The sequence below is a fragment of the Hyperolius riggenbachi genome, chromosome 5, assembly GCF_040937935.1.
Source record: "Hyperolius riggenbachi isolate aHypRig1 chromosome 5, aHypRig1.pri, whole genome shotgun sequence".
NCBI classification, from domain to species: domain Eukaryota; kingdom Metazoa; phylum Chordata; class Amphibia; order Anura; family Hyperoliidae; genus Hyperolius; species Hyperolius riggenbachi.
This window is the reverse complement of record NC_090650.1, coordinates 264,053,212-264,071,387: the sequence shown is the minus strand read 5'-3', so window position 1 is coordinate 264,071,387 and position 18,176 is coordinate 264,053,212. Positions and strand designations below refer to the sequence as shown.

General features: G+C 41.6%; 1 protein-coding gene across 1 annotated transcript; it reads left to right on the top strand.

Annotated features, from left to right (window-relative positions):
* The first annotated feature begins 536 nt into the window (after positions 1–536).
* On the top strand, positions 537–1,694 carry LOC137519384 (piggyBac transposable element-derived protein 4-like). Its single transcript, XM_068238338.1, has one exon. The coding sequence runs from the start codon at positions 537–539 to the stop codon at positions 1,692–1,694; it is 1,158 nt and encodes a 385-aa protein (XP_068094439.1).
* Positions 1,695–18,176: the final 16,482 nt, after the last annotated feature.

Below are 18,176 nucleotides of genomic sequence, written 5' to 3'. Positions count from 1 at the left end.
AGTCCTCTGAGCCACCACCAGCTCAGCGAGCTAGGAGAGAGGTACAGGGGAGAGGCAGTGACACCGAATCTGCATCTGAAGGTGGATCACCTGTACCTACCACCAGCAATGCCAATGTCAGAGGTCAGAGGGCTGCCAGGCCAAAGCGGAGCAAGCCAGTGAGGGAACAACTACCCTATGATATAGCCCACCCACAGTGGTCCACCCCTAATATGGAAGCCCCTAACATCCCTCCCTTCACAGCAAGAAGTGGTTTATTAGTTAATACCCAGAATATGCAGCCAATTGATTATTTCAGTCTGTTCCTTACTGACACTTTTCTGGACTGTATTTGTGAACAGACCAATCTTTACGCCCAACAGAAGATAGCAGAAAATCCCACCGCATATTTGGCAAGAAAATGGGTCCCCACTACTACCCCTGAGCTAAAGGTCTTTTTGGGCTTGACCTTTAATATGGGCCTTGCTCCGAAACCAAAATTATGCCAATTCTGGTCCACAAAATCCATACATTGTATGCCTATCTATTCCGCCGCCATGCCTAGAGGCCGGTACACATTGCTGTTAAGATGCCTGCATTTTAATAACAACGAAGAGCAGCTCCACCGTGACGACCCAGCCTTTGACCGGCTATTCAAATTGCGGCCGATCATCAAACATTTAAATGAAACATTCAAAGAAGCGTATATGCCAGAGCAAAACTTGGCTATAGATGAGTCCCTAGTCCCATTCCACGGAAGGCTAGGGATCAAACAATACATTCCCAACAAGAGGGCACGTTACGGGATAAAAGTCTACAAGCTGTGTGAAAGTGGGAGTGGATATACTTTTACGTTCAAGATCTACGAAGGAAAGGACAGCTTGATAGAGCCTGCTGGATGCCCTCCTTACATGGGTACAATTGAGAGAGTAGTCCTGGACTTGCTAAACCCGCTTCTCCACCAAGGGTATCATTTATATGTGGACAATTTTTATACTAGTGTCCCATTATTTAAATTTTTATTTTCTGTCCAGACTCCAGCCTGCGGAACTGTTAGGGCAAACAGGAAAGGCCTGCCGCCACAGGTTGTCAGTAAAAAATTAAAGAAAGGGGAGACCTGTAGCCAAAGGAGCAATGAGCTGCTTGCCTTGAAATTCAAGGATAACAGGGATGTCCTAGCTTTGACCACCATCCACTCCGAGGCCACAACAACAGTCAGGTCTCGTAGAGAGCATCGAGTCAAGCCAGTAGCCATTGTTGACTATAATAAATTTATGGGGGCAGTAGACCTGGCTGACCAAGTAATGGCACCATACAGGATTGATAGGAAAAGAAAGGCCTGGTATAAGAAAGTTGCAATAAACTTAATGCAGGTCGCCGTTCAGAACTCTTTTGTTCTGTACAAAAAATCAGGCAACAAGGGCGCTTATTTAGACTTCCTGGAGGAGATCATAACATCATTGATACATGAATCTGGACAACCTGCCATAAACCAAGACCTGGTTTCAGAGAATGTCATCCGACTCGAAGGAAATCATTTCCCCACCCCAATCCCCCCTACTCCATCAAAGGAATATCCCCCAAAAAAATGCAAAATTTGCCGTAAAAATGGAGTTAGAAGGGACACCCGCTATCATTGCCCAAAGTGTCCATCCAAATTAGGACTGTGCCTCAACCCGTGCTTTGAAGTGTACCATACAGCAGTCCGTTTTTAGGTTTTTTTTTTTCTTTTTCTCTCACTGCTTCAATTTTTACTTTACGCTTAACCTTCTGGATCTGACCTCTGGCATGGACTACGACCACCCCCTGGCTTCTGACCTCTGGCATGGACTACGACTACCCACGGCTTCTGACCTATGGCATGGATTATGACTACCCCCTGGCTTCTGATCTCTGGCATGGATTCCGACAACCCCCGACTTATGACCTATGGCATGGATTCCGACTACCCCCTGGCTTCTGATCTCTGGCATGGATTACGACTACCCCCGGCTTCTGACCTCTGGCATAGATTACGACTACCCTCTGACCTCTGGCATGGATTTCAACTCCCCTCTGACTTCTGACTTATGGTTCAGCTAAAGACACTACAGCTTCTGACTTCTTAAGCAGTGAGTACCAATGTTTTTGTGTTTAATGTTAAGAGAACTTGCTGCACTTGTTTCATTTTTTTAGTGAGATGTCAGTGAAATGGTTTAGCCACCCTTCATGACCAGGCCTTAGTCTAACAAGGTGTCTTCTGAAAAAAAAGTATGCCTTAGTAAGAAAGAATTTAGAAAAGTCCAAATGTTACAAAATGGCAATATCTGAGTAGGCCTGGGTCTCTAGTTTTCAGAATGGTAACATTTGTGACTTTTATTCAATGATCTGATGTTACAGGGGTTTTTATAAGAAAGAATGGCATTGTTACATTTGGTGAAAAAATGGCCTTGAAAAAGCCACTGGTGCTACTTGTGGTTAATAGTCTGCGGTGTGCCCAAAAAGCTATCTGTTTATGTATATAGGGTATCATTTTACCCGTGACAAGTGAGAGAATCAAATTTGGGAAGTTTGTGAGCCTAGGCATATGTCAAATTATTTTTTTTTTCATGCCAAAGTGAAAAAACTGTAAAAAAAAATACAATTTTCAAAGTTATAGTGCAATTTCAGCAAAACTGCATGGGTGCAAATGTTACAAAATATGTATATGTGAGTAGGCCCAGGTCTCTACTTTTCAGAATGGTGACATTTATGGCTTTTCTTGATTGTTCAAATGCTCCAAAGGCTTTGCTAAGAATGAATAACTGCATTACTTTTGGTACAAAATATGGCCTTGAAAAATCCATCGGTGGTACTTGTTGTTAACAGTGTGCCCTATGCCCAAAAAGCTATCTGTTTATGTATATAGGGTATCATTTTACCCGTGACAAGTGAGAGAATCAAATTTGGGAAGTTTGTGAGCTTAGGCATATGTCACATTTTTTTTTCATGCCAAAGTGAAAAAACTTTAAAAAAAAATACAATTTTCAAAGTTATAGTGCAATTTCAGCAAAACTGCATGGGTGCAAATGTTACAAAATATGTATATGTGAGTAGGCCCAGGTCTCTAGTTTTCAGAATGGTGACATTTATGGCTTTTCTTGATTGTTCAAATGCTCCAAAGGCTTTGCTAAAATAGAATGACTGTATTACTTTTAGTACAAACAATGGCCTTGAAAAATCCATTAGTGCTACTTGTGGCTAACAGTGTCCCATGTGCCCAAAAAGCTATCTGATTATGTATATCGGGTATCATTTTAACCGTGACAAGCGAGAGAAGAGAATTTGTGGTGTTAGAGAGCTGAGGCCTATATTATATGAATTTTTTTTGTAATGAACTGAATCAAAAGCAGTAAAATTGTTATTTTCATTTACTCTACACCAAAATAAAAACACTTGTAAAAAATCCCTAAAGTGACAGAATTGAAAAAAGAATACATAATTCGTTACCTTGGGGACTCAGCTTTTTAAATATGTATGCCACGAGGGCATAACACCATTATTTTTGCCAATAAGGGCATGTAATCATTCACAGAGTACAAAGTGAAATCAAAAAACACAAAATGGAAAAAATACACCTTTTTTCCCAATTAATATATTGTTGCCATGCATTGTACTAGAGACATAGTTTAAATGTTGTAATAACCAGGACAAACGGGCAAATAAAATGTGTGGGTTTTATCTAAAGTAACACTTTTTATTTTTAAATTATAATGGCTGAGATCTGAGAAATAATTACTTTTTTCTTTTTTTTCATTATAATTCCTTTTAAAATGCATACAAAATAAAATATAACTCAGCAAAAAGTACCCTCCAAAGAAAGCCTAGTTTGTCTTGAAAAAAACAAGGTATAGATCATTTAGGTGCTATGAGTAGTGGTAAAGTTATTGACGAATGAATTGGAGGAGCGTGAAATGTGAAAATCGCTGTGGTTTTTAAGGGGAAAACCCTGTGGTAGAGAAGTGGTTAACTATGGGGTGTTGCAGTGTGTTTCGTCAGAAAATAGACAGTACAGAAAATAGACAATATAATTGCGTTGCTAACATAATGCAATTATACTGAAATAATTTGTTCACTTTAGTATGTTAGCAGTGCGGTGTGGTGGAATCCATTGGCATAACATGGTGCACGTTAACAGGTGCAGTGAAGCATACTTTATATGGACTGTTGCAATGCGGCTTATCCCTTACATTGCATTGCGATCCTGCTTTTGTAAGATATGCAACGCAACAAACCACTGTGGACGTAGCATAATGATACAATGAAATAATTCCATGATACAATGAAATAATCCAATTTTATAGTAATTTAATAAAAACAGTCTGTTGCACAGAAAAACCAAAAGCTTTTTTGTTTTATGCAGTCAAGAAGTTGATTGAATTCCCCTTTTTATGCATATATAAATATAAATTGGTATAGGGCATATTGTCATATTCTTCATATATAGACGCAAGCAATTTATTAAGAGTTTGCAATCATTTAGTTTTCTTAATTGGGGAACAATTAAACACGTGTGTGTGATACATTGGTCAGATGCGACTGTCAATCAGAAAAATGTATTGTAATTCTTAAATTGAATAGAAATGTAAACATTGTATGGTGTGTGGCCTCCATTAAGCTGAAAAAAAAATGACCGTAAAAGCAAAGAGCTTTTAAACGGACCTATTTACCAGTGCATCCTCTCATCACGCTAAGTGCCGATAGATATTCTTAAGAGGTGGAACAGTTGGGCTAAATTTAAAACACGCCTGCATTTATATACTCTACAGTCTATTTTTTATTTAGAAATTGACCTGATAAATGTTCATTAACCTTTTGGGGACCGCGTAATGTAAATCCTATGCCATACTTGTGGCTGTCTAAGCCTGATGCGGCGTAGGATTTACTCCACCTGCCATTTTCGCTCCTGACGTGATCGTGCACACTGGAGAGGGGAGATTAAGCTGTTATATGACAGCTGACATCTCCCCTCAGTGATCAGGAGCCATCGTGATTGGCTCCTGATCATGTGATCACCGGCGGATCGTAGTGATCACTAACAGAGCAGTCTGGATTCTGTAGTGTAGTGGTTATCACTTTTGCCTCACCCTCGAAAGGTTCCGATTCGAAACCATGCAGAAACAGTGTCCACTAACAGAGCAGCGGCGGTCTGAGGGGAAGAAAAGGATCCACTCACCTTCCTGAAATTCCCCCGGGCAATCTAGGCTTCCCTCCGCTCTGGCCAGTATCCCCGCTCGCTCTGATGTAAGTGTCGGTCCTGGCTTGATGGCGTCATCAAGCTGCAACCCAGAACTTGATGGCAGTACAGGGAACACCTGGCCACACAGGGGACAACATGCCCAGCCATCTATAGTGGAGATCCGGCTGCCTGACGCCCCCAAATGCGCCCCTCCCTGCATGTAAAATGGCCTGGTCCTTAAAGTGGATTCGAGATGAAAAACTAACTATAACAAGTAACTTGTCTATATATTTTATCTAAAGTTTAGATAGTTTACAGAGAAAATGTAGCTGCAAACAGCTTCAACAGTGTATGATTATTTCTTCCTGTGATACAATGAGGGCAGCCATGTTCTGTTTGTGACCATTACACACAGGCAAGCTGCTCTGCCTCTTCAGCCCTCAGCCTGTGAAAACTTCACTCCCCTCTCCTCCTCCCCTCTGCCTCTGAAATCTCTGGTGAGTAACACCTCCTGCCCAGACTGAGCTCCCATAAGCCCTTGCTACATGGATCTTTAAATACACACCTTGAATTCAAAACAGATGCAAACTATGCACTATACCCTAAAACTATAGATACAATTGAATGCAAACAGATACACATGAATGCGGCTAGCCATAAGTAGACTTACATTTTTTTTTACAACAGGAGGAAATCGCAGCGCTTCCAAATGCAGGCTGCACTCAAATTGATCAGCTGCATAGATGTGCAGAGCTCATACACAGGCAGATTACACAACTTGCATTCAAAACAGATGCAACAAATGGAAGATGTTATCTTCCAATAAACAGTTTGTGCACAGATTGTTCAATACTAGACTCTTCCATCTCGTTGAGGGATCCTCATGGAAGAGACCTAACCTCTAACGATTAAACATAGTGTTAAGCACATGTAAAAGGAAGATACCGTGCACCTATCTCTTGAACAGTTCCATAAATTTATTCCATTCCTCAGCCAAAAGTAAACAGTATTGACATGTACAGAAAGAAACATTAAACCTGTATGCTGGAAGTTGTTGCGGTGAAGGAGGGAGGGGTGACCAGGGGAAGATTGGACGGCGCTACAGCCGTTTCACGCCGCTCGGGCGCTTGCTCACATGCGTGTCCGTGCGTGTTCACGGACACGCATGTGAGCAAGCGCCCGAGAGGCGTGAAACGGCTGTAGCGCCGTCCAATCTTCCCCTGGTCACCCCTCCCTCCCTCACCCCAACAACTTCCAGCATACAGGTTTGACGTTTCTTTCTGTACATGTCAATACTGTTTACTTTTGGCTGAGGAATGGAATAAATTTATGGAACTGTTCAAGAGATAGGTGCACGGTATCTTCCTTTTACATGTGCTAAATCTGTTGTGGTGCTCTGCACTAATGTTACTTGCTGCACATCTCGAGAGAAAATAAAGCAGAGGGACACCAAGAGCCCAATTAGTGTAATTCATCTTGGGGACAACAAAATAAATGAGAAGTTAAAATTATACTTACAAACCAGGGTTACCAATAGGCAACCACTGTATAGGCAGGTGGGGAGAACAATCCTGACCCCACTCAGGAATAAAAAGTCGCTCTCTGTAGACAGGAAAATAGGGTAACAACCCTCCACCCAGGGTGGACTCAATGTAGTGTACAAGATACAGAGGCGCCAAAAGAATAAAAGGTAATTAAATGAACTTAAAAAACCAACTGGTTAAACAGAGGAGGCAGCGGTGGTCTTACCCCCTCCAAACAGACACAGGCAAGGACTGCGATTCAGACAGTCAACAATTTATTCGGAACTCCAAAAAACAATGCAACGCGTTTCACGGGCCATACATCCCGCTTCCTCAGGCAAAATACAGTAGGAGTCACAGCATCTGTATTATATCAGCGAGCTCGGCGCCTTGCTTGGAATCTGATTCCCACAGATGCAAGTGTGATCCCTTCCTTAAAGTGTACCAGAGCTGAAGTAAATGCAAAAATCGATACTTACACGTGGCTTTCTCCAGCAGGATAGGCATGTGTGAGTCCCTCGCCATCCTCCTGCGGTCTGCCGTTCAGCCGCGATCAACCCTGGTAATAGGCTAAGTCAGGTCCAGTCTGGGTCTTTTGCACATGCACAGACCTCCCGTACATGCACAATAGATCCGGACTGACGCGATTGAGCCTATTACTGGGGCTGATCGCAGCTGAACAGTGGACTGCAGGAGGTGGGCGTGGGACTCACAAATGCTTATGCTGCTGGAGGAACCCACGGGTAAGTATCGATTTTTGTATTTACTTCAGCTCTGGTTTACTATATCTGTATTCGTTAAAGAGGATTTGACATTTTTAAAACATAAAAAAAACAGATACTTACCTTGGGAGGGGGAAGCCTCTAAATCAGGGGTCTCAAACTCAATTTACCTGGGGGGCCGCAGGAGGCAAAGTCAGGATGAGGCATAAGGAATTTCACAATCGCGGCGCATCGCCGCCTCTGCCCGCCCCTCTCACTCTTCCTTCACAGAGAGGGGCGGAGAGAGGCGGCGATCCGTGCAGCGACTGACGTCAGGAGGGGCAGAGCTGAAGCTGAAAGCTCCACCCCTTCCAGGAAATGCCAGCGGATTGCCCCCCGGGCGATTTGGGGGCTCTGTAGCCCTCGTTTAGTGGCGGGGATGCGGCGGATTACTTGGGAGCACTGTAGCGAACTATAAGGAAGCTTTTGCTGGCGAGGGCCACAAAATATTGTATCGAGGGCCGCAAATGGCCCGCGGGCCGCGAGTTTGAGACCCCTGCTCTAAATCCTAATGAGGCTTCCCCCATCCTTCTAAGCCAGCACAATCCAGCGGTAGGACCCCCAAACACTCCACGACAATAATAATCCAGTGATGCACCTTGCTCAGGCTCACTAGCAGTTTACCACTCAGGCTCTGGTGGAAATAGCCAAGCCTGGTCAGGTCCACTCTAGGCTCAGAGGGCTCACATCTGCACAGTAGAGCGGACCTGAATGGATTATTTCTGTCGGAGCTCGAGTGGTAAGCTGCAAATGCACCTGCATGGTGCTCCACTGGATTATTATTGTTCTAGAACGTGATGACTACTGCGCCTGCATGAGATGCTGACAAGCCCTTGTCAGAGGAATTTCAGGGGTCCCATAACTGGAACGGGGCTGCAGAGGAGGACGAGGGAAGCCTTTTTAGGATCCTGAGGCTTTCCCCTCCCAAGGTAAGTACCCTGTAGGGGCACTTTTTTCCTTTCAGGTATGCTTTTAAACAAATAAAGGAGAATCTTCCATCAAGCTGCCTACTCAGAAGACGTACAAAAAAAATTACTTTCATAAAGCCTTTACTTCTGGAATTCCCATGTGGAGAATTACAAGGCTAAACGTTGGTAACTGGCCAATAGGTACCAGCTGAATAGGAGAATCAGAATTTGTAATTTTTTGAAATTCTTATAAAATAGTAGGTTGCCAGCTTTTGTTTAATTTAAGCAGAGTTGGAAGGAAAGAGGTGTGCTCTTTTCTTTAAAGCATGCCTGAAGTAAGAGGAATATGGAAGCTTATATACCGGTATGTATTTCCTTTTAGAGAATGCAAATTGCCTAGCTGTCCTGCTGATCATCTGCCTCTAATACCTTTAGCCACAGAACCTGAACAAGCATTCAGATCAGGTGCTCTGACTGAAGTCTGACTAGATTAGCCACATGCTTGTTACAGGTGTGTCAGTCTCAGACACTAAGCCTAAGAGATCAGCAGGATGCCAGGCAACTGTTATTGTTTGAAAGGTATTAAATATTGCAGCCACCAATTGCCTCTATCTTCAGGCTCAATGTACATATTTGTCTATATTACCATAAAGTTAGTCACAAATTTCAGAACTCATCTAAAATAAAAAATAAACTGGTCTCTGTAGATTAAAATGTACTCCAAGGCTACTCCTGTGGTCAAAGAAAACTTATTATGGCATTCTGATTATTAAAAACAGTTCACTGCTTACATATTAGATTTAATAAAACAAACTAAAAAAATATAAATCTCCATTAACTAATTTTATCTTTGTAAATGTTTATTCCCTTAATACAGTTTCTCCATTGTTGTCCATGGAATAATTTTGTCTTCAATATTGCAAGATTTTCCTATAAATTTAATAATTCTGTGTGCAGTTTCTATCCTTAAACCTTGTGTATTAACTAAGGAATTACTTAGGCTAATAAGAATCTGGTATGTGATAATCGTACTTAATAACAGCCTATTTTAAACAGAGCCTCTCATATCACCTGTACTGGAATTGTAGACAGATTATTGATTTGTAGTGTTCCCAATGTCTAAATACAACAGCCTGGGGGCACATAAAAATGCTCAATCATTTTATATTGATGGAAAAAATTATTAACATGTGGCTTCATATCACACATCTGCATCTAGTCGAATTCAAATTGGCAAACTGAATACTTAAACACCAGCCTTGCAAGTCGCAGGAGACCAGGAGTTTATGTAAAAATATTTAACGCAGACCAAACTGCTTGTTTTTTCACAGTGTTCATTTTCCTCTTATGGCTTACATCGATCATAGGATTTAAGCTTCACATTTGCCAGGATGTGCATGAATGTTTTAGCTTTCTTTGTAAAAGTACCTTGGAATATGGTGTATAAATTAATAATACAAATAAGTAATTTTATAAAAATCAACAAAAATACAAGCGAGCAAGTAGAATATCAATCTAATGCCCACGTCACGTTAGGCCTAGGCATACACAGGTTCATCATGCTCTGAAATGCCAAGCCAATCAGTCCCTCTTGGTTCATTAATTTCATTAATTGATCGGATGATGATCAGTTCCTACACCCCACTGCCTTAGGCCCATATGCAATTAACTTTTTCTCCTGAGTTATCTCCTAGGAGAATACATTTTACAAGTAAAAAAAGTACCCAAAAGTTGGTGGAAAAGTACTATCAGAATTACTCAGAGTATTTTTTTGCTTGTTGGTGGTTTAAAAGGAATTTTACGGCAAGGTGTGAAAATATCACCTAGTAAAAAAAACTCAGGAGAAAAAGTAAATTGCATATGGGCCAAAATCTCCAACCCTCCTCAAGGCCCACCAACAGTTCATGTTTTGTGGAAATCCAAAACGGCAAACAAATCAGAAGATGGTATACAGAGCAACGTGGAGCACATTGGAAAGCAGGCGGTAGCCTAGTTGAGTTAACCTCTGCTAACACAGCAAACCGGACACACTGGGATTATTTTGCTTTTTGCTTAATTAATCTCCCTCATCCCTGGTTGTAACGCTCAGTGCAATGCAAAACTATGTGGCCACTCCTCCTTCCCTAAGGAAAGAAGCAACTTAATCATCTCTACCTGGATTTGTGCCAATAAGGACAATTTAATCAATTAATGCTACAGTAAAAAGGACACAGTAGCACTCCTTGACTACATTGGCCTAATTGAGTCCAAATCCAGGTAGAGACCCAGATGCTTCTTTTGTTTGGTCTGACTTACACCTTTGGTCGATTCGGTTGTTGGCTGATAGATGTCCATCAGATTCCATGAAAGTAATTGAATAGGTCAAAAAAACTGATTAGTGTATGGCCAGGTGCAGTCATTTATAGACCACTGTCGCAAGGACACCTTTGTTTCAGCCCCTTCATGATGCCAGCCGCTAATCCGGAAGTAAGGGCCACCGCAGCTGGACGCTTTTGCAACAGCCACATTATCTTAACCAGCCCTGCCGAAAGCTGCCAAGGAGTCGGGACCCACCACCAAAATGAACACTAATGCACCTTTTGAACTGAAAGTCTTGGCCAGCACTACCAGAAGACATATGTCAGCAATTGGAATCCTCAGGAGTCAGCCATCACCGCCGGTTTCTTTCATGAAGAACTGGGCCATCACTGCTGAACCTTCACCTCCCCCTGACCCCACAAGGTAATACACAAGGTTTACAGATAGAAACTGCACTGCTTATCATGTTTGCACAGCTCTTCAGCACACACTGAGTAAAAAGTATGAAAGAGTCGTGAATAATTTTTAAATTGAACAGATTGCTGTTATTTTACCAATATAATAAAACAGAGCTAAAATTAAACAATACAAATATTGTACATGGCATTATTGACCAGAGCCTTATTTTAAAATAATTTACCATTGTTATAATTAATTACTACTATTCATGATATATGGTGGGTTTACCCTACAAATGACAAAATCAGTTCCCAAGTGAATGTGTTGATCAACAATTAAGGGCCTGTTCAGACTATGCGCGTTCCTAGCCGTTTTCAGGGAACGCGTACGGGTACCAAAAATGCATAGAAACGGCTCCTAATGCTTTTGGATGGGCTAGTTCACATGTATGCATATGAGACGCATACGTTTCTTATCCGCATTGCTGCATGCAGTTCTGTGCGTCACGCATAGAAACGGACGCAATGAAAGTCTATGGACGCGTATCAAAAACACGTACTATTGCGTTTTAAGCGTACGTTTTCCTCTGCGGTTCCCATAATTCTTTTTTTTCCCCTGGTCACGTGTGTGTGCAAAACGCAATAGAAAACGCATTAGAACGCAAGAAAAACGCATGCGTTTTTCAACTTGCGTTTCTTTGATTTTATAAGCGTTCTTCATATGCTGACAGTCTGAACAGGCCCTAAGTAGATGAGTCAATTATAAATGGCCTTTATATGCTTTTTTGGATAAAGGCCAACTCATATAATTTACAGAAACCTATAAAATCATACAATTTATCACTCTGTGGCCTGAATATACCTAGCATCAAGATCGAAAGAAAGCTACTTATGAAACAAAGACATGATCACTAAGGACAGTAGAGTCAGTTATGTGAAAGATTAATGCTGTATATCTGTATTTGGAAACTACAGATAAAATATATGGTTATATCAGGGCTCATCTAATAACTGATTTGATCAGCCAATATATTTTTAGAATGAAACTCCTGCAGTGCTCTCCACCAATCACCTGCAATGCAAAATATACAGTAGCTCCACATAGGGTAATATCGTTCAAACTGGGAAATTTCAATCACTCCAAAACCCAAGTGTCTGTGAAAAAGTGTCACTCTCTGTGCAAAAAATGACCCCCAATATCTAAACCTTTACCAAATATAAGTCACCTCAGCTTTCAGGTGGGTCATGCGTAATTCTGCTGATCCTGGAACATTCTGAAATGTACAAACTATCTCCACATAGGGTAATACTGCTTTTACTCAATAGATTGTGCTCAACCGTTAATCTCTCCATGTGTTGGGTGCTCACACTCAGTGTAACACCACACCTCCCAATCCCCACACTATAACTGCTCACCAAATGCAGCCCACCAGTATCTTGCAGGTGGAATTCACATTTTGGGTATACTTATCGGAATAAAATCACAAACTCTATGACCATACATTGACTCCTTTAATCCATACAACAGATCTCCAAAAAATAAAACCAGAATAGTGTAACACTGTTAAAAAGTTGCCTATGTGCGTATATGATTTGCACTTATGCGTCCCGGCAGAATGTTGGCATATCACAAGTAAAATTCCACAATGCCCATCCAGTCTCTCCTGTGTATTGGGGCCATTGCGGCCTTCCGCTCGATGCCTCCCTCGCGTTTTGCTCTGGCGGTTAACTTTAATTCTCACTTCAGTAATCCAAACCAGCCGGTGCTTGCTACTCCATGTGTGCCTGCATCAGATGTTAGCTCCGCCCTACGCATTTTGTCTTCTTACCAGACTCATGCACACATTTCCCTCCGATCAGAAGGACTTCAGTTTTATCTGCATTTAGTCTCAGCCAGTTGTCACTCATCCATTGCTGAAGTTTGGCTAAGCAGGCGTTTATGGTTAGAGTTGGGTCTGTCACACAAGGCTTGAAGGAAAGATATAATTAGGTGTCGTCAGCATAGCAGTGGTATGTCAGGCCGTGTTTTTGGATTCGTTTTTCAAGTGGTAACATGTAAAACATGAAAAGCAGGGGGGAAAGGATTGAGCCCTGGGGCACCACATACTTAAGTTATACAGAGGTGGACAGGAAGGGCTCCATAGACACTTTTTGGGTTCTGCCAATTAAGAAGGATTGGAACCACTGAAGAAGTATGCCATCAATACTGCAGTATTCCTGTAGCCTGCTTATCAAGATGTCATGGTCAACTGTGTCAAAGGCTGCAGAAAGGTCTAGCAGTATCATGATGGAGCACTCTCCTCTGTCTCTTGCCATGAGCAGGGGGTTGCAGATTTGGATGAGGGCAGTTTCAGTGCTGTGATGTTTCCTGAAACCAGACTGGAAGGGGTCATACTTGTTGTTTTGTAAGCTTTTGGCTTCTAGCTGGAGGTATACGGCTTTTTCAATTACCTTATCCAGAAAGGGATAGTATCCAGATGATATCCATCTTTCCATAGTTACATTGTATTACACAGGGCGACTTTTTCTCAAAGTCAGCAGCTCCATTTAGCAGAAAAAGTCGGCCTGTGTAATACAATGTAACTATGGAAAGATGGATATCATCTGGATACTATCCCTTTCTGGATAAGGTAATTGAAAAAGCCGTATACCTCCAGCTAGAAGCCAAAAGCTTTTTCAATCGCGAAAATAGCAAAAACTAAAAGGCATAGGGCGGCGGTTTATATATCATTGAAAAGAGGAGAAAGAGAGCTTTAAAATGATATGCATATTTTCATAGTTTCTGCACTGCTCAGAGTCCCTTTAACAGGAGGATTAAGAAAGAAATGGAAAAAAAATCATTATTTCTCAGTTTTTGGCCATTATCGTTTGAAATTAATATATGCTACCGTCATTAAAACTCATGTATTTTATTTGCCCATTTGTCCCAGTTATTACACCATTTAAATGATGTCCCTATCACAATTTATGGCGCCGATATTTTATTTAGAAATAAAGGTGCATTTTTTCAATTTGCGTCCATTACTATTTACAAGCCCATAATTTAAAATAATATAATAATATACTCTCTTGGCATTCATATTTAAAAAGTTCAGACCCTTAGGTAACTATTTATGTTGTTTTTTTTATTTTAATTTTTTTTTAAAAATTTTTATTAAAAAATGTATTTGGGTAATTTTTGGTGTGGGAGGGAAACAGCTAATTTTAAATGTAATATAATGTAATTGTTTAATAAAAAATGTATGTGGGTGTAGTTTACTATTTGGCCACAAGATGACCACAGTCAAAAAAGACCCGGATGCGAACGATCTCGCATCCAGGAACTAGAAAGAGGACAAGAAATGTTTTTTTTGCAGAAAGTCGCAGGTCTCTGATAAGAGACCGTCGCTTTTTATGCGGGGGACTTATATCGGTGAATGGGAACTATATTCCCATTCACTTATCAGGGGCTAACGGCAGGCAGCGGGAGCGTGTGCAGGAGTACATGCGATCGTGCGCACAGCGCAGCTGCAGCAGCACAGCCTATCTGGACAAACATATTCGGCTGAAGTGGTTAATTTTTTTAATAATCAGCTGAGAGCGCATACCTCTTGTTTCTTGATTTTCAAAGCTAATCTATAATTATCACATAAATATTATGCAATATGTGATTACCTTGTTAAAATTGCTGTTTTCCAGCGATAAAAGTGTAAATACCCCAATGCTCTAAGAGGAAATGAAAATAACACCATTGGGTTGATTCATTAGGCTGCACTGCTACAGCAGCACAGCTTAATGACAGTAGAGATGGCCCGAACGCTTCGCTGGTGAGCAGTAGTCAGCGAAGATCGGGTATTCGACTCGAGCACATGGCGCTATTCGACCTACCCCCATACATCATCATTGGGTTAAACTTTTACCCCTTACATCACAGTCAGCAGGCACATGGCAGCCAATCACCCTGCACTCCCTCACAGACCCACCTGCCCCCTATAAAATTGCTTCAGTGTTCGCCATATTCCAGTCTGTCGTTGGCTGGATTAAAGAGAGGAAGGGAAATTGTGTTTGAGCTGTTGCAGCATATTCTCAGCGTCTGTCTGATAGTGCCCTCGGTTCACAGAGCCACACCTGTGCTTACTTGTAGTGATATTGTATTGTGTGCCACATAAAAGCACAGGTCGTTGCTTCATTGTGGACAGACCAAATTCGGTCAATCGGCTGCATACGTTTTGGCAAAACCTTTGGTCACCTCAGGTTGAACATTCAATAAAGTCTACTAGTTCAAAACTGGGCCCACACTGCAGAACCACTGTTTTCTGGGTCATTTTACTGTAATTGAGCTACCTCAGCCTGACCATAGGGGCTTGAAAACCGGCATGGCCTGCACTTTCGCCAATATGCGCACGTTAGAACAGCAACCACTATGCAAAGATTGAGGCTGAGAGGACTAACGTTTAAGTCCTGAGATTCTCAAGTATTAACAACTCTTTGCGGTGCATTAAACACCGAGTTTGGTCTGTCAGAGTTTGGTCTGTCAGTATGAAGTGGGCATAACCCTTACATTACCACTCTGGACATTTTAAAGCAGTTCTTTTCCTCAAATGAGGGAACGTACTGTGATTTCTGCCCTTTTGGGATTAAAACCCGACTCTGCATCTGTAATTTTTGATGGGACTTTTGGCATGGATCCCCCTCCGGCATGCCACAGTCCAGGTGTTAGACCCTTTGAAACAAGTTTTCCATCACTTTTGTGGTCAGAAACAGTCTTTGTAGGTTTCTAAATTCACCTGCCCATAGAAGCCTATTGAGGTTCACCCGTTTGCGCAAACTCAAACTTTTCCAGAAATCTGATGCTCGCGACATCTGTAAATGAGAACAGCGCGAGGTAATAATCTCCTGCTTACACTATGCTGCTATAGCGTACGCTGCTAAATTACGCTATGCTCCAATAGTTTAATGAGCGCTCCATGAAACTTAACGAGCGCTCCACTGAACCCGCCCTGAGCCCTGGTGGGTCCAGTGGCTTCAAAGGACGAGATTCCTTCACTTTGATTGGCCCAATAGGCTGACTGTTAAGTTACAGGCAGCCTACTGGGCCAATCAAAGTGCAGGAATCGCATGGTTTGAAGCCACTGGACCCATTTGGGTAACAAATATATCACTCCATATAATACTACAGCTACTCAGGCCATCTCACATCCAGTATGTGAGCATAAAGAGGAGATTCAATTACATATAGGTTATTTAGTTAGTCTTTGCCCATTGTAAAATCGTTCCTCTTCCTGATTTACATTTTGACATTCATCACAGCAACATTTCTAATGCTGGCAAGCAATCTTTGTGGAATGTTTGTTTACTGGGAGTTTACTGTATAAATTCTGTATAATAAACAACCTTGCACCAGTTTGATGGCAGGGTCGCATCCCAATATACAGCGATATATAGCTATATGAAGTGTTTCTGATGCTGAAACCAGGATATTTAACCTAAAAGTGGGTATCATTAATCATTTACTGCATTCTACTATATATTGTTACAGTTCCTCTTTAATATGTTATTATACACACAACACGCACGTTCCTTATGTAATTCACTTTACACTGGTATCTTAATACGTGCTACACGCAAAGTAATAATTGTATATAATTTATAATCTATAATCTATAATGCTAATTCCTTAAACTAAGCAAAGTACATTATATAGCTTGTGTAGTGCACAGTTATGTATCAAGCCCATCCATACCATAGAGACTATACTAATTTTGATCATACTTACCATTACTCACTTTCAAGTAATGGTGAAAGGATCTGATGTGCTCTGAACTGCTGAAGGCTACATGACAACTTCCTCCTTTTTGTCCATGTAGTGCCATGATCTTTAGTATTGTAGCTTTGTGTTGCATGCCTGCCCTCTCCTGGCAACCATTCATTAAATAAACAGCAACACAACCTCCCTTCCTCCAACAGTCTATTATTACTGTGATTATAGCAAGCTCTAATAGGATTCTTAAGCTCTTTCCAAAATATGTTGTTGGTTTTTGTCAGCCTGCTAGCCATGCATCAATTCTGGTTATTCTTGCAATGCTACAATCAGCAAGCAATACGGTACATTGATATGATACGAGCACAGCACAGATACCTGTTCCTATTTAACTGATATTTATTCCTATTACTAATTATTGAACAAAAACAAGCAATTGTTTCATACTCTTAATGGCAATGACTTGAGGACAATTGTAAATGATTCTATCAGTATCTGATAGAAAGCATGTTTTAGTGTGTGTGTCTGTGCGTGCGTGCGTGCGTGCGTGCGTGCGTGCGTGTGTGTGTGTGTGTGTGTGTGTGTGTGTGTGCGTGCGTGTGCATGTTTGTTTTGTGTGTATGTGTGTGTGTGATGTGTGTGAGCTCCGCTGAGGAGACTCAGTGACAGGGCTATGTACTCTGAAAGTGCTGTAAAAGATTTCAGTGCTGTATAAATACATATGAATAATATGGTAAGGCATAGTAGGGCAGGTCCTGTTTGAAGGATACATTGAATAAATATTGGCACGTGTTAATGAGAGATGAGAGGGTAGCAACTTTATTTGGTCCCAAACCCCTAATTACTGCTAAGAGGAATAAGAATTTAGCAAATACATTGGTTCATTCTGAATTAAAGACACGAAAAAGTGAACAGTAGTTAAAACGGAAAGTGACACAGCGCAGATATTCTCTTCTTCTCAGATGTGTATCTCTCCACTTCTCCACCTGTATGCACTCAATGTGCGAACAGAGTAAACAAGAATACTTTCAGTGGAGTATACACGTTCTCTTTATTACTAGATAAAAGGCAATACAGGCAAATCGGGGTAGGGCACTTACTTCCAGAGGGTCCTAATCCGCTTAGGACCCTCCCTGGCTGATTGCGCTTCCCACCCAATGTGGAACTTAAGCCCCTCCACTCGATCCTGTGTCCGTGCGGCCCGCTCCTGTCCCAACTAGTTCCAAAGGAGGTAATTGTGCTTTTTAAATTTTATATATATGCTATGCTAGCCCGCCCGCTCCTGTTTATCCCCTGAGGACGGCAATAGCCGAAACTAGTTGGGACAGGAGCGGGCCGCACGGACACAGGATCGAGTGGAGGGGCTTAAGTA

Bases quoted from the DNA above. Each gene is read 5' to 3' on its own strand.
- LOC137519384 (XM_068238338.1), top strand. From the start codon at position 537: ATGCCTAGAGGCCGGTACACATTGCTGTTAAGATGCCTGCATTTTAAT.